General features: G+C 32.4%; 2 protein-coding genes and 2 long non-coding RNA genes across 5 annotated transcripts; 2 read left to right on the top strand and 2 right to left on the bottom strand.

Moving 5' to 3' along the window:
• Positions 1-36: 36 nt before the first annotated feature.
• LOC149490623 (uncharacterized) lies at positions 37-2,373 on the bottom strand. The gene is made up of 3 exons (XR_016317123.1): positions 2,213-2,373; positions 2,070-2,140; positions 37-104 (listed from the first exon to the last, which is right to left on the bottom strand). It is a non-coding gene; the product is annotated as an uncharacterized LOC149490623 (long non-coding RNA).
• Positions 2,374-2,499: 126 nt separating this feature from the next.
• Positions 2,500-3,229, top strand: LOC149490622 (uncharacterized). Its single transcript, XR_016317129.1, has 2 exons — positions 2,500-2,741; positions 3,045-3,229. It is a non-coding gene; the product is annotated as an uncharacterized LOC149490622 (long non-coding RNA).
• A 2,473-nt stretch (positions 3,230-5,702) lies between these two features.
• On the bottom strand, positions 5,703-10,100 carry LOC149490621 (uncharacterized). The gene has a single exon (XM_089706871.1). It carries the CDS (start codon positions 9,862-9,864, stop codon positions 6,601-6,603), a length of 3,264 nt encoding a protein of 1,087 aa, XP_089562997.1. The 5' UTR covers positions 9,865-10,100; the 3' UTR covers positions 5,703-6,600.
• Positions 10,101-10,696: 596 nt separating this feature from the next.
• Cdc6 (Cell division cycle 6) lies at positions 10,697-15,714 on the top strand. Of its 2 annotated transcripts, none has more exons than XM_089707103.1 (8): positions 10,697-10,762; positions 12,439-12,607; positions 12,680-12,752; positions 12,903-13,074; positions 13,248-13,414; positions 13,742-14,037; positions 14,351-14,669; positions 15,329-15,714. In XM_089707103.1, the coding sequence occupies exons 2-8, from the start codon at positions 12,454-12,456 to the stop codon at positions 15,540-15,542; spliced, it is 1,395 nt and encodes a 464-aa protein (XP_089563229.1). In that variant the 5' UTR covers positions 10,697-10,762; positions 12,439-12,453; the 3' UTR covers positions 15,543-15,714. The 2 variants fall into 2 exon arrangements, with proteins under 2 accessions (XP_089563229.1, XP_089563220.1); XM_089707094.1 differs by having other exon boundaries at positions 10,717-10,911.
• Positions 15,715-16,197: the final 483 nt, after the last annotated feature.

Here is a 16,197-nt window from a genome sequence, read left to right as displayed (position 1 = left end):
AGCACAGGATAGGAAAAAATAATTAAATAAAAACCATTTTGGATTTTTATATTTTTATTAGATACATAAACATAGAAGCAATCTCCTCACCCCCGCTCATGTACCTGAAACAGAAAATAAGCAACATTATAATCTCTCATTATAATACTCCATGGACAATAGAAATTATCATAATACATATACTTAATGAGCAAGATTTTTGTTGTTAGTTATTTTTAAGTCCTTACAAATTAAATATCATTTGTAAGGGTGGAGATAACTAGTAATATTTCCTCTGATTCTTAGCATTTATCACATTTTGGTGATAAATGACTGCCTCGGAGGAATAATTCAATTTATTTTTTAAAACTTTCATATGATATAATGTAATGAAAAAAAACACGAGCTTTATTATAATACTAGCGGTCCGCCCCGGCTTCGCCCGTGGTACATATTTACGTTTTCTCTACATAAAAACCATCCTCGTACTTCAAGGAATATAATAAAAAAAGAATTATCGAAATCGGTTCAGCCGTTCTCGAGTTATGCGCTTACCAACACATTTTGCGATTCATTTTTATATATAAGAAGATACTAGTTATTAAAAATAAAAATGTAGTAACTTTTAAATTTTAATTAATATGGTACAAGGCAATATGTATTGAGTATATCCAATACTGAAATTAGCAATTGATATTGCGTTTGTTGAAAATGAGTATTACAAAATATTCCTCATATAGCTTAATGTACCAACAGCATGTTAACTTCACTTTATTGGTGATATAAATCTCAATGATATTGTTTTAGTATAACAATGTAGTATAATGACATTGGTCTTTATTTACAAGATAATCTCATCCCTAGACTAAGAGCAAAACAAAATGCGCTAATCAAGGAAGCGTAAATAAATATAAGAAATATTAATGACATTTTTCTAGTAAAAATTAATGATTAATTTATAAGTTCAATAGAATTTACTTTTAAAAAATATGTACTTTTTAAATTTTGTTATTTACGATTAAATTATTTTTTATCATATAAATATAGTATTAATCATTAATCAAATTTCAAAAGTTTTACTCCCTTGAATGACACTTTTTTAATTTATCAGTTTAAAGCTAGAATTTAATTGAACATGCTAATGTCAGTAACTACTAGACAAATTTCAATAATATTTTCACCTTAATGTGTGATTTCCAAGTTCTTATAGAAATATAGACTATGTATGCTCCACAGGCAAAGTTTAAAGGTGGACCACTAATGCCTAATTATTCATACTCTCCTACTCCCTCTTTTTCTCTTTATAAATTATTAAGTTGAAAATCACTTACAAAAATGTAAAAATATAACATGTGACATCCAATGGGTTGTTTTCATATTGTTTATGTTTATTGAATGAACAAGAACTTCAAAACCAAAAGAACGCATGGAAAATTACCAACAAAAAACCAAATTTTTCATTTTTGGACAAAAAAATTACATGGTGGTATTAAAGGTGTGAACTACCTAGTATTTATATTGTTTAAATCTATCAAATGAACAAGAACTTTAAAACTAAAAACACACATGGTTGTAACAGATTATACCTAATAAATACATATTTTTTTGGCAAAACCACAAAATACATGAACACAAGTTACAAAGAAATACAAGCAGATTAGACTGTCTTTATATATCTAAATTAACTTGTTTCATCTTATAGAAATTGAGAAGAGTTTAATCTAACCTGAAATTCATCAAACAAGCATGTTCTGTTCAATTCAATGAATATTATCATTTAAGTTTTATAGTCTTAAATCTTAATACATGTTTATACTGTAGGAATAGAAGTTTCGAGTTGTACCTATTTATATATAAAACAATTAATGAATTGATTTTCAGTGCAAACCATAATTTTTCAAAAATATTTGTCTTGAAAGATAACTACTACAATATGAAATTTCAAATTACAATGTCTCTTTATGAAGGAGGTTATAAACATGTTCAGTTTGTTTATTAAATTTGCCCCTCACCGGTAACGAATTTATATGCAATTAACTTTCATATAACAGAGAATATTCGTATGAAGAAAATTAAATTTAAATGCTTACCCATATTATTTAGACCTCGCACGCATCTTCCTCCGTTTACGCTTTAGCCTTCGCATACGCTTCTTACGCCACTGAAACAAGATTCACACGTTTAATTTATGTCTTCGAAATCACTAAATAACTTGGTAAAGAATAGTTAATACCTTAGCTCTCATATTTCTAGGCTAAAAGCCGAAAAGATTTTATTAGTAAAACGAGTACAGCTCTTGGGATTCAATCGATAACTTCGGATTCAGAAACGTGAGTACTCCGGTGCAAGGCCGTGAATAAAAGAAGGATTTGCAAAACGTCAAGCTGTATGTTTGAATTCTGACAGCCAATAAAACCGTGGTGACATTTTGGCATTGGTCTAACCACAGACTATTAAATTTAAAGAAAGAAAGAAAGTAAAACCATCTAATACACTAATAAAGCCACACTAAAGCAAAATGTTATGTACACAGAACAGTAAAGTAGATAGAAGTGTGATGTGGGCGTGGCCCACGTGTCACTTGTAAGGTAGGATCACCTAACTTGCTCTCAGTTGTGCGCAGAAAAATATTCGAGTCGGTTGTCAGCTGTCAAACCTTTTTTCCGTATTTATTCATTAATTAGGACGTGTTGTTCGGTATTAGAGTGCAAAAATGATAGCAGACGAAATAATATCAGCAATGGAGGCATTTCATACCATCGGTAAGTCTTATTTTTATTTATTTTACATATAATATTTTATGTTATATCTTCGCTTGTAATTTGTCAAAATTGTATACAAATATCTAGTCAAAATGAACCTTAATCCGTAAGAAATTAGTACTATTATAGATTGAACAGCAAACAAGAATTTCTGGAATATTATTGCAATAAACAAACGAATGTCACTTTAGTGATGCTTGTGGCGCATATCGACAGTATCGATACTTTAGAAAAGAGAAACATTATAAATATTAAATTTTATTTTATTTTTCCTTAGCTTTCATTTGTCCAATTTATTTACAGATTTCCCAAAGAGGCTAATTTAAAAGAGAAATGGATAAATGCAACGTGACGAGTTAACTGAATGCCGAACAGCACTAAGCAGTCTAACAAAGGCCACCGATACAGCAAACCTACGGCAGTTCCAAGATTTAAAATAATGCATATTTTCTGTTTGTATTTTGTAAATATAGATTAATACTATTCTATTCCGTTTTTTATTTAATAATAATAATATAAAAAGACGTACTTAGTAGTAATAAACATACTCCAAAATGTGACACATTATACTATACTCGTATAATAGAAAGAAAAAAAAATACACAAAAAATATTTATTTGTGAATTATCGATATCTCGATATCGATAACAAGGCTGACATCCCTCAGGGCATAGCATCAGATAAATATCAAGTTAATGTCATTAATGTTGAGTGACACAAATTTCAACCTTATCTCTATGTGTTGAGGTTCAAAGTTATATCTATTGAAAACTAACGCCCTCTGTTGTGGAGTAGCTGAATGTTTTTCGAATTTGGAATTTCTGTGCAATGAGAAACAAAACAGCTAATATACCTAGAGATGTTATACTAAAATAAACCGTAACATGGTGCGTTAGGGTACATATTGAAATGCTGAATTTATAACCTAAGTCAGTTTTTACTCAAATTAAGCAGTCCAATCAAAGGCATAGTTTACTTGTAGTGTACTGTATAACTATCGGTTTAAATGTGTGGGTTTGGCGACACTGGTTTTCATACTAATTATGACATTAAAGCACTTCTATTTGTTTTTATTGTTCTGTGGTTATGTAAGTATGTATTAGTAAATTAATGCTTTAAATTAAAGGTTTGTTATGTGGTTTGTTATATGGTTTATGGTTTGTTATGCCGCCACAGTTTGTTACAATGAAATAATGATTAAAGATAATATAAAATAGTTTGGAAAATCCAAAAGTGCACGCCTCATAATTTTTTTTTAATAATTATTTATTAATTATTATTTTTGTTTATTTAATAACAATTAAACCACATCGAATCAGACCCTGAAAAATGAAAGGGTTCTATTCCTGAGCATACTCAAGCGTAAGAGAAAAAAAAAGACTCGACTAGTAAAGTATTTCGGTCGCTATCGTGTTAACAAGAAAATCCTCCGCACATACAGACGTCAGACACACGGACGTCCAAGACAGAACTTTTTTAAACTGTTTTTTAACTAGTTTAAATAACAAAAATGACATCAAAAATATCATGAATGTTAAAAATAGTGTTTTTTCTTAATATGTGTGTGTATGTATTATCTTACAAGTGCAATGTATGATACATAAAGACATTTTAAGTTTGAAAAATCAGATGTTTTGCGCGAAGTGACAGTAGTACCCACCTCAACGCTTCGCTTATGAGGCGTGCAATAGTTTGGAAAATCCAAAAGTGCACGCCTCTTAATCTTTTTTTAATAATTATTTATTAATTATTATTTTTGTTTATTTAATAACAATTAAACCACATCGAATCAGACCCTGAAAAATGAAAGGGTTCTATTCCTGAGCATACTCAAGCGTAAGAGAAAAAAAAAGACTCGACTAGTAAAGTATTTCGGTCGCTATCGTGTTAACAAGAAAATCCTCCGCACATACAGACACACGGACGTCCAAGACAGAACTTTTTTAAACTGTTTTTTAACTAGTTTAAATAACAAAAATGACATCAAAAATATCATGAATGTTAAAAATAGTGTTTTTTCTTAATATGTGTGTGTATGTATTATCTTACAAGTGCAATGTATGATACATAAAGACATTTTAAGTTTGAAAAATCCGTTTACAACACTTTTTCCACAGATTTTTTCTTACAAAGTTACAAACTTAAAACACTTTGTTTGGAGCATTTCTTATTGTATTTTTTCAGATAAGCACTATACAATACTTGTATGTAGGTTTTTATATTTTTCTATTGAAGCAGGATGTTCTATATCGATTTATTAACAATAACAAGAAACGATTAACGATATTGAATCAAAGAAATGTATATACTTACTTGTATAATTATTTTCTTGACTTGCTATTTGTTTGTTGATGTCCAACAGGAACTTATGAACTGTGACGTCACACGGAGCGCGCCAAATGGCCGCGTCGTTTGAATGTGTTTGAATAATAATTATTGTCGATTTGAGTTGGGTTTTTTTAAACATTTATTTATATATATTTCTAATAAATTTCTAAAAAATCTTAAACTCGCGTCAGGACACGTGACCTGATCGAAAAAGCGTAGGACGGATGGATATCAAACATGCTCAACGTTAATAATCAAGTTTTCACTTCTGCCGGCACTCCCGGAGTGCAACCCGTCTTTTTTTTTCTTCATCTCCACCGGAAACGAACCCAGGACCCCTCGGCTCTACGCTCATGCGTCAACCACTGAACAAGGAGGGAGGAGGGATAAAACCTATCCTATGTTGTAATCCAAGTTGCCCTCTATTTTATGCGTGCTGAATTTAAATGATTGATTTTTAATCTAATCGGTTCAGTAGTATGTGCTTGAAAAAGTATCAAACATACATACATACACATAGATCCATCCTCACAAACTTTCACATTTATAATATTAGTAGGATCTAAAAGAAACTATTATTGAGCAAAATGATGAAAATGAGGAACATTTTTTAAATACAAATAATTACACTAATTGATTTCTTATACCTATTTATTTCATACACACAATTTTCAGATGATTAAATTCCATTTGTACATTGTAAACTAATCCTATCATTTTATTAAAATACAAAATTTATAAAGTTTTTCATTGGTAGCTGCCTACCTACACTCATGTTGGATGTAAATCATATTACTTATATTATTCGTTTTTCTCTTGAATGTATACATAATATTACAATTTCTAGTAATAAACCCAACCATAAAACCATTTAAATAAGTTATGTATCATTTTGAAATTGGGTAACTTTGATTATGATTATCCTAATATTATCATATTTAACATTTAAATCACAAAGTTTTACATTTTCTTAGTATTTTCCATGTAGACCCGAAATGACCAGATTTACTAAATTTATAAGTACTTACTACTTATATTGATTTTCAATATCAACGAAGATAAAAAAAAAAAACATTTATACAAAACATCAATACTTAATCAAATAAAAAATAGTAAATCTAATAGAAAAAAAGGTTCGTTCCAAATTAGAAACAACCAAAGTTACCCATCTACATTAATTAATAAATATATGAAAGTAATATTAAAATAAACATATTATGTAATTACTACAAGAATGAGCCATAATATTATATCATACCCAAAGAAAGTTTTTTTTAAATAATTTTAATTAATACATTATTTTAAAGAAAAATTGCAAATCATTATTTTGATACATATACATACTAATAAAAATTAGGATCTAATATTTTACAGCTTTTTTAATACAGTAAAAATATCCTTAAATTAAAATAATAAAATTACAAATTTCTTTATCATTAAAAGAATGTTGTTTTGTTTTAAACATCTCATTTAACTTACAAATACAACTGAATTTTCGCCTAGCCTTGTGAAAAACTAGCGGTTTTAAGCCTTACTGTTTATCTTTATTAGTAAAATCGTTTTGACTCTGAATGGCCATATTGGGCATGTTTTTTAATATGTCATATTGTCTCTGTGCCTTTAACCAAGCACTTTGCATTTCCATTTGATGCCTAAATATGGCATGCGATAAATAATCAGCTTGAGAACTCATTGCAGTATTGGCATTTAATGTAGGAGTTATGGGTTGGCGAATAGAAGGTAATTTACTAGTAGGTATTAAGGGTTTCATTGGTTTTAGGCCTGGTTTAGTATGGGTGTGTGAGTCTTTAGGAGACTCACATCGAGGAGCAAATATATTTGACAGCTGGGGATTCAGAGGCGTGCTAGACTGGTTCTGGTCTGCAGATGCAGTACTTGTTTGCTTTTCTTCTGCTATTACCAATTTTGGAGATGAGCTTGGTGAACGAGTTTGAGACCGTGGTGATGGTTGTGTAGAAGGCTGAGCTCCCTGATAATTAGGTGAGGCGACATTCGAAACTGTGGGATGAATTTGATTTGTTGATTTGTGAGCAATTATTTGCTTTGGCATTTCTTGTCTAGCACTTAACTGAGATATATTAGTAGGAGGCTTCTCTAATTTTACATGAGCATTGTTATTACCAGTGGGAATTCTTAATGGTGATGAAGTTGTAATAGGTCTTCTTGATACACTTGGAAACACATCTTGTGATAAAGTCAAGGGAATTGATTTAGGAGGTAAGTTTTGTTTTTTTGCTAAATTGGCAATAGACTGCATAGTTTCAAAAGCTTTTGTTTGTTGAGGGCCTAATTGGCTTTGTATAGTGTGAGGAGTTGATAAATCAAGAGCAGTTGACGTTTTGTTTTCACTTGAAGAAGCACCAGTTGGAACTTTTGAATTAGCATTGTTCAATTTATTTGCCGCACTAAAAGCTTTTGGTGTAGCTGGTACAAGTTTTGGTACCTGTGCTTTATTTTTGGGCACTTTCACTTTTGTATCTGTTTGAAGAGATTGTAATTGTTGTTCAAATGTCTGTTGGAATGTAATTGGTGCAGCTGTGTTTCCACTTTGTTTAGCCAATTTAGTATCAGCAATGGGTTTTAAGTTTGGTACTGGTCCTTTAGCAGATGTCTCACTACTTTTATTATTTGATTTAGGTTTCACCTCACTACTCTCAGATTTTTGTATATTTGATTTTGTATCTGTTGCACTCTCTGTTTTTGTCGCCTTTTTTGTATCAGTTTCGGGAAGTTTCTTGATTTCAATATAATTGTGTACAGGAGGGCTTGGTGCTTTATGATTAGTACTATTTGTGGGATTTATGAGGTTCTTATTGATTATATTTTTCTTTTGTTCAGAAATAGGTGGATCAGAAGGGCTCTTTTGATCAGTTAGGGTTATTGATAATGAAGAAGGTATATTAATTTTACAGGAATCAAATAATGATTTTAGATTATCTCCTGTATTTTGCCCACTTGCAGTTACTGATGTTTTAACTTGAGATAAAATTTTACTTCGGTCAATAGTGGGATCACTATTGTTTGCCAAAAGATCCATTCTTAATTTCCCAGAAAGATGAGTTTTGCTTGAAGCTGCTGTTCCTGTTGTGCTCGGTTTTAAATCGGGCATTTTCTTGGTAACTCCTTTTGGCGTTTCATTTGATTTATTATTTATTAATGATGGGGAATCTGTTTTAGATAACTGAATTTTAAGAGGAGAAACAGTTTTCTGTAGTGAAGGAGAAGATGTGGACATAATTTCTGGTTTACGTTTAGGTGTAAGATTGTTTTGGGATTCAGCTATAGTTCTTTTCTGTCCTGCATTATCTGCTTGTTTTGGCAAATTACTAGACTGTTTGGAATCTTTTGATGCCAATGTTGTATTCGTTATATTGCTACCTGACTGTGTGCCTTTTGGGGTATTATCAACTGTTTTGTTTTGCTCTACATTTTTTACATTTTTCTCATTGGTACTGGCTGTTTTAGAACTTGTATTAGATGATGACACCATTTGAGATACAGGTAATTTTGCTTTTTCAAGCTCAATTTTTACCTTTTTCATTTCTGGTAGATTATTTCCCATATGGAACTTTCGTTTTAATGTATCTTCATTCTTTGATGTGTTTGGGGTTGGAACTTTATTTTCCGTCGAAACATTATCTGATGCATTTTTGGTGGGAGATGTTTTGGCTGAGGATGAACTGTTCTTAGCCGTCAATTCAAAAGAATTAAGGAACTGTGATTTTTCATCTTCATCATCATTTTTCTTTATAGGTGAATTACTTCTCTGGGTGGAGCTTGGTTCTTGATTTGGTTTATGACTGTCAGATATATTATTACTCTTTTTCAAAGGGTCATTTGATTTTTTAGCATTGTCATCTAACATAGGGCTAGCAGCACCTGAAGAGGCTTCTGATGCAAGGTCATTTGTGTTAGTTGTAGGGCTGTTAGCATGAGTATCTTCTGCAACAGGAGGGGATGCTTTCTTGTCCTGCAATTGAGACCCCTTCCTATTTAAATCAAATAATCTGTTTCGAATTGCAACATAATCAATAATTTGGTAAAAAAATCGCATAGGTTCATTTCTTTTCCAATTATAGATATAAGCAATATCCATTAATGTATAATAGTCAGGCAAAGGTACTCTTTTGTACAATATATCAATAGCAAATTGTGTGCTATCAATATCAAATTTCATACTGAGAAATTTTTTTAGATGACTAATATTAACAACAGCAGGACATTGCAAATACCTTCTTGCAGTTGTTGATGTTGATTGTGATTCATTACTATCAGATGATTTACTAGAGATGCTGTCAGTATCAGTTACATCAGAATATTCTAAGGAAAATGAAATAACATCTTCTGGACTAAATATAATTCGCTCTGTGTCTTCTCCTCGTTGTTCTGGAGTTGCTGATGCTGCTGGACCAGGCCGAGAAGAATAAAATTGCTGGCGACGTTCCATTTCTTTTTGGAAAAGGCCTGGTACCAATTTGTAAACTATGTCTTGAAGTGCCTTATCTAGTTTAATATTAGGTTTTGCAGAATTTATCATCATTTCACATACTGGGCAATATTTTTTAACCTGAAGATGCTTTATAATACAACTACGACAAAAAGAGTGTAAACATTCGACGATGGTGGTAGCATCGATATAATAACCACGACATAATGGACACGTAATATGTTCATTTACTTCACCCAAGAGAGTTCTATGAGGGACAACAGCGTTGTTGCTTTGTGTAGTCATTTTTACAACTTTTTTTTCCGTTTGTTTATTAGAAGTAACCATTTTTACATTTCGTTGCACAGCGTCACTAAACACACAGCAAAAGCAGCTGGCACACGATAAATATGCTACAAGCAGAAAGTTTATGAACTTTACATAGTTTAATCCACTTTAGATTTTCATTTTCACGAACTTAAACAGCAAGCTCTCATTTGTACAGTTTTTACAATTAAAATTAAACTCATTCATTCAATATGTAAATATTAAATAATTGCGATATTTGCGATAAACCTATCATAGAGATAAATCATAGAGTTATGAGTAACAGACTCAAAATTACGACCTCAAGTAAACATAGATAAAAAATGGAAATAATTAAATTAGCTTCGAATCTAAGGCTTCGAAGGATTTATTCGAATAAAGTTAAAACAATTTGTTTATTACAAAATATGTTTGATAGAACAGTATGATTATTTAGTGGTTATACCGTGAAGGTTGTACACCCAATTAAATGGAATCAGAATTAAGACAGTAAGTAAGGGCGTATTCAGAAAGAAAGCTTGAAACTTATAAGCGCTTATCGGCGCTTATAAGCGCTGGTAACCCGCGGAGGAAAATATATGAACATGCGCTTATAAGCGCTGATCGGCGCCGACAAGTTCCAACAAGTTTCAACAAACTTGTCGGCGCCGATCAGCGCTTATAAGCGCATGTTCATATATTTTCCTGCGCGGGTTTACCAGCGCTTATAAGCGCCGATAAGCGCTTATAAGCGCTTATAAGTTTCAAGCTTTCTTTCTGAATACGCCCTAAGACCGTAACGTAATTCATAATCACTCTGTGGGCTGTTACGTCAAATTTCGAATATTCTCTTGTCTTTGTATTTGATATTTCATAATTCATACACTTCAGTCAGGTTTCGCGCCAAAGCCCAAATGCCAATTCGTTCTTCATTGTTTAGGTAACTTACAGATTTATTTTTATTTATAAATTATTAGGTGAATTCCATGTAGTGTTTTACAAAGTTAATTATGAAATCATACCAAGTGTCCTAACAAGTGAAAAACGTATCTACTGGTTTAAATAAAACATATTCGAAGTAGCGAAAAGGTTAGTGCCACTATATTAAAAGTTCTACAGTTTCCTAATTAAACAGAACTTATATTATCACAGATTCTAGAAACCTTAAAAATTACCATTGTATATTACCATTATCGGGTTGACTTCAGAAACGTGCGGCACGAATTTCGGCGCGATTTTAATTTTTATCGATCGGTAATGATGCCCCGAAACATACATTAGCGGCTTTTTGTGCGGAAACGTGTAATTACAGAGAAATCTTTTTTTTAATTTTTGAGATTATATTCAAAATTGTTTGAGTTACATTGACAAAACTACAAGACTTGTGTTTGAAAGAGATAACAAATGTCTTAATGTACATATTAAAAACCATAGTTCATTCAAAAGCATGTTGCTGAGGGGACAACAATTTATACGGATTATTGGCGAGCATATGATTGTTTGGGGCAATATGGGTATGTTCATAAAAAAGGTAATCACTCAGACCCAGACAACCCATTTATTGCCTCTGACCCATTTGAGTCCCAGTGGCATGTTGTAAAAAGATTTTTTAAAAAAGATAACTATAACCAGTAACCACCCAGCAAACTTCGGTGATAATATAGAGTATGTGGAGACGATGGGTGGAAAAAAATAAAATGGATCCATTCATTGCCATTGTAAATTGTATCAAACATGTAATATACAAGATTTGAATAAATAATTATTTAAAAAAAAATGTTTTTATTGTATGTATATTGCACACAAATTGTTAATCACAGAAGTCCACCCCGATTCCACGTGGTACTTGTCTGTCATACACTAGAGTGTATTAAAAAAGTCGGAGGCGCGGAGGAGCGTGGCGCCCGCGTGTGCTGAGGAGCAGGCAGAGTCAAGCGAGCCGGAGTGGCTGAGGCTGGTCGCCAAAGGCGACCAAAAAGCCGAAGCTACGAAGGCGAGTGAAGACTCCTGCCTGCAACGAGGTACACGGGGGCAAGCGCCACGTTCTGCAGCGCCGGAGCAGTCAAGAAAGCCCATAATCTTCGTTATATTTCTAACTACATCACTACATAGTATAAAACAAAGTCACTTTCTCTATCCTTATGTCCCTTTGTATGCTTAAATCTTTCAAACTACCCAACGGATTTTGATGCGGTTTTTTTTAATACATAGATAGAGTGATTCAAGAGGAAGGTTTTAGTATATAATTTATTAGGTTTAAGTCAAAGCGAACGAAGCCGCGGGCGGTAAGCTAGTATAAATATAATCTCAAAAAAATAAAAAAATAAAATAGAAGGGGGGGTTTCCTCACCCCCCCACTTTATAGGGGGTCTCCCCTTACCTCCCCCCTCCCTTTCCCTCCCCTCCCCCCCCTTAATTCGTGCCGCAAATTTCTAAAGAAATACCCCATTATCTTTCAATACTCTTTCAATAGCATTCAATTCATTCCATTCCAAACATGTACAACCACACATAAAAATTACCATTTTATTGATAGTGCATTATTGCTGACATCTATCTTTGAGGAAAGTCGTCTATATGAAATATTCCAACTAACAGGGTGCTTACTCCTTACAGGTATAAAAATATCAAATGGCTACCCTACAGTCTACAATTCCTTTTAAGCAGCGCAAAAGAACATGTCTGGGCAACAAAAATAAGGCAAATATCGAAAATGAAAATATTTTGAATATTGACTGTGCCACTCGGAAAAAGAGAGTGTCTAAAAATATTTTAACTGATGATGGTGAGTGAGGTGACACAATGTCAATATCCCAATTTAATTATAGGTATTTATGTTATAAAAATTTTATTACAGATAATTGTTCACCACCAAAGATTACTAAGACAAAAAACATTACCAAAGACCAAAATCAAGGTGATGTTACCGAGTAAGTGAATATCAATTTTTTATTCCATCCTGAATAAATGTCCTGTAACATTTAATTTAAATCTTGTATTTGTAGTGACAACAGTGTTATAATTTTATTGTGAATGATAGGATTATATGGAACATAATTAATAATATTGAATCTTTTCAGAGGTGCTGATATATCATTGCAACCCTTAACAAGTAGAGAGAAGGAAATTGATTTTCTGGATTCATTTTTGACTAAAAATCTTGACAAGGAAAAATCTGCATCATTATATATTTCTGGACAACCAGGGACAGGCAAAACAGCCAGTTTGTCTTATATTTTACAATTAAAAAAGGTAATTTAATAAACTATATACTTATTAATTTCTATTAATCTTATACAATGTGTATTTATATACATTACATAAATTTGATAGGCTTATTTTCCTTTATGGTGGCATAATGGTCACTTAAAACTGTAAATTACTAAGAATCAACATAACATATATCTTTTAATGTTTCATTACAGTTCAAAGAAGGGTATAAACAAGTTTATATAAATTGCACAATGGTCAAATCTGCTGCAAGCATTTATAGTAGGTTTTGTAAAGAATTACAACTGAAAACATCAGGAACAAGTGAAAAGGCATGTCTTAATGCAATTGAGAAATATTTTACCAAAGAACACAAAAGGATGTAAGTTTTGTTACCTATATTAAGTTATGTTTAGTGCAGTATCTACACTATATTTGGATCTAGGGCCTTGCGCAGAAAACTTCAAGGGGGCTTATATTTTTTGTGTATGTTATAAAATAATAATTATTGTAAGCTTTTATGGTATATATTAATATGGTTAAAATCTAGCCTTAATTAAAATAACAAAATATGGACGACATTTTATAAAACTATTCAAAAAATACAGAAGAGGATACAATTAGTAAAAACTTTTAAACTCCTAGTGTGTTATTAAGTGAATGAAATATCTATATTAAAATTACATGTTGTATCTCTTTTTATTCACAGCCTCCTAGTTTTAGACGAAATAGACCAATTAGATAGTAAGAGACAATCTGTCTTATATACAATATTTGAATGGCCAGCACTTCCTGATTCACGGATTGTATTAATAGGCATAGCAAACGCCTTAGATCTGACAGAGAGGACACTTCCTCGGCTACAAGCTAGATGTTCTTTAAGGCCTTTGACTCTACATTTCGCACCATATACAAAGCAGCAAATTATTAACATTTTTACGAAAGTTTTAGCAAATCAGGATAAAACAAATGTTTTTTCACCACCAGCTTTGCAAATGTTGGCAGGTAAGATTTACTTCAATCTATAATATAAAAATGAATCGCAAAATGTGTTGGTAAGCGCATAACTCGAGAACGGCTGAACCGATTTCGATAATTCTTTTTTTATTATATTCCTTGAAGTACGAGGATGGTTCTTATGTAGAGAAAACGTAAACATGTACCACGGGCGAAGCCGGGGCGGACCGCTAGTTAAAGATACATTTAACAGATACTTTGCCTTTTATATTTAATTTTAATTGTAACATAATATTTTCTGCAATTTTATTATTATTATTATTTCTGCTGGAAATTAAGACTAAAATAATAATATTTGCAGCTAAAATAGCTGCAGTGTCTGGAGATATGAGGAGAGCCCTGGATATAGGACGCAGAGTTATAGAAGTAGCTAAACGCAGTAAATTTGCTGAACATAAATCAGTGGACACTATCATGAATGACTCTACTGTTACTGTAGAATTAAAACAAGTTTTGGAAGTCTTAAATGATGTTTATGGGGGTTCTAGGAAGATTGATACAGATGTAGAGGAAGGAATGCCAATGCAACAGAAATTAATACTTTGTAGTTTGTTGTTAATGCTCACTAAAGGCAGAAACAAAGAAATTGTTATGGGCAAACTACATGATGTCTATAAAAAGTAAGTTATCATATTATGCACATAATGTTTACGAGTATATTATATTTAAAAAATTATAGGAACATCTATTGTAATTTTCTATTGAATTTATGTATAGTAGCATGAATTTATATATTTTATAATGTTATTGAGTAATGATAAAATTTTTGTATACAAGATTTATAAATGTAATAGTATATTTTTTAGCCTAAGGAATAAAATGTATTACCACTGGAAGAAACTTGTTCCCACGATACAGGGAATCCTAGTGTGGGAGCAAGGGTTGTCAATTTACATGTATGTAATATGTTGGAAAATAAAGTTATTGTTTATTTAATTTATATTTACACTAGATGTGAGAGAACCACCATCACCACCATAAATGTAATCCTTCTAAATTTTCGGGTTGTCTGGCAGAAATCGCTTACAGCGATATGATCGCCCTCTGTACATGTTGTTACTTGTATGGTTCTTAGTTTATAATCCTTATAAACACTTAATGTGTGCAATAAAGTATTTTTCATTCAAACTCATACATTTATTTATTCAATTAGACTTCTTCGAGAAGCACTTTTGAAACGTCAATATATATTTTTACATTTACCACCGATTCATTCATTCATTCAAGAGAATGGCATACTCCGAACCAAGAGAATTTCCTAAATCCGTATATATTGCAGGGTGGCGGCGTCCCGCAACATAGCAGCGTTGGACATGAGCGAGATGTCTGGCGCGTGCTCGCTGCTGGAGGCGCGCGGCGCGCTGCGCGTGTGCGCGGGCGCGTCCCGGGCGCGCCGCCTGCGCCTGCTCTGGGACGAGGGCGAGCTCGCCGCCGCGCTCGCCGACAAGCCGCTGCTCTCCGCCATACTGGCTAACCACCATGTGCTGGCCTAGCAACACGAGTGCAACTATTATAGTACTTGTGCTATGTAACGTAAATAAAGTGACACGGATATGGTGTACTTTGTAATATTAGTGTTAATAACCAAAGTGACACGGATTTGGTATATAATATATTAGTTATTCCTTAGAGAGTATATCAATTGGATCGTCGTCAGATATACGTTAGGACTAGGGATGTAACGATACATGATTTTGCCGATACGATACCGATACCGATATTTGTAATAAAATATCGGCGATACCGATACCGATACCGATATCGATGGCTTGGTAGAAAAATAAATAGTAAATTATGCATAATAGTTACCAACATTTAACAGAGACTCAACTGTAAATCGTATTCTTTTAAATAACAATGCCAAATCAAAAAACAAGAAAACCATTTATTTTAGTATTATTATTTTGCAAAGTCAGTTAAACTTTAAGTTATACACATACAATCAGTTCCTAATAAAAGTTTACTATTGGTAGAGTTTTTTCAAAAAGCAAAGTGCGCACGCGCGGGCGGCCTCCCGCATCGTTCATTGGGCGCGGTTTTTTGAATTGTTTGATATCGGTATCGGTTGTTTTATAATCGGCGATACCGATATATCGGCTTGCCGATTATATCGGCCGATATATCGGTATCGGTATCGGTATCGTTACA

This window comes from Colias philodice, chromosome 2, assembly GCF_061535455.1.
Source record: "Colias philodice isolate Cphi_HAF_F1 chromosome 2, ilColPhil1 Martin Lab GWU primary, whole genome shotgun sequence".
NCBI classification, from domain to species: domain Eukaryota; kingdom Metazoa; phylum Arthropoda; class Insecta; order Lepidoptera; family Pieridae; genus Colias; species Colias philodice.
This window is presented reverse-complemented; position numbering and strand designations above follow the sequence as displayed.

What these genes read in the sequence shown, in the direction of transcription:
- LOC149490621 (XM_089706871.1), bottom strand. Translation starts at nt 9,864, where the DNA reads ATGGTTACTTCTAATAAACAAACGGAAAAAAAAGTTGTAAAAATGACT.
- Cdc6 (XM_089707103.1), top strand. Translation starts at nt 12,454, where the DNA reads ATGGCTACCCTACAGTCTACAATTCCTTTTAAGCAGCGCAAAAGAACA. An exon ending in ATATTTTACAATTAAAAAAG is followed by an intron (nt 13,075 to 13,247) that starts GTAATTTAATAA and finishes GTTTCATTACAG; the next exon opens with TTCAAAGAAGGGTATAAACA. An exon ending in AGCTTTGCAAATGTTGGCAG is followed by an intron (nt 14,038 to 14,350) that starts GTAAGATTTACT and finishes TAATATTTGCAG; the next exon opens with CTAAAATAGCTGCAGTGTCT.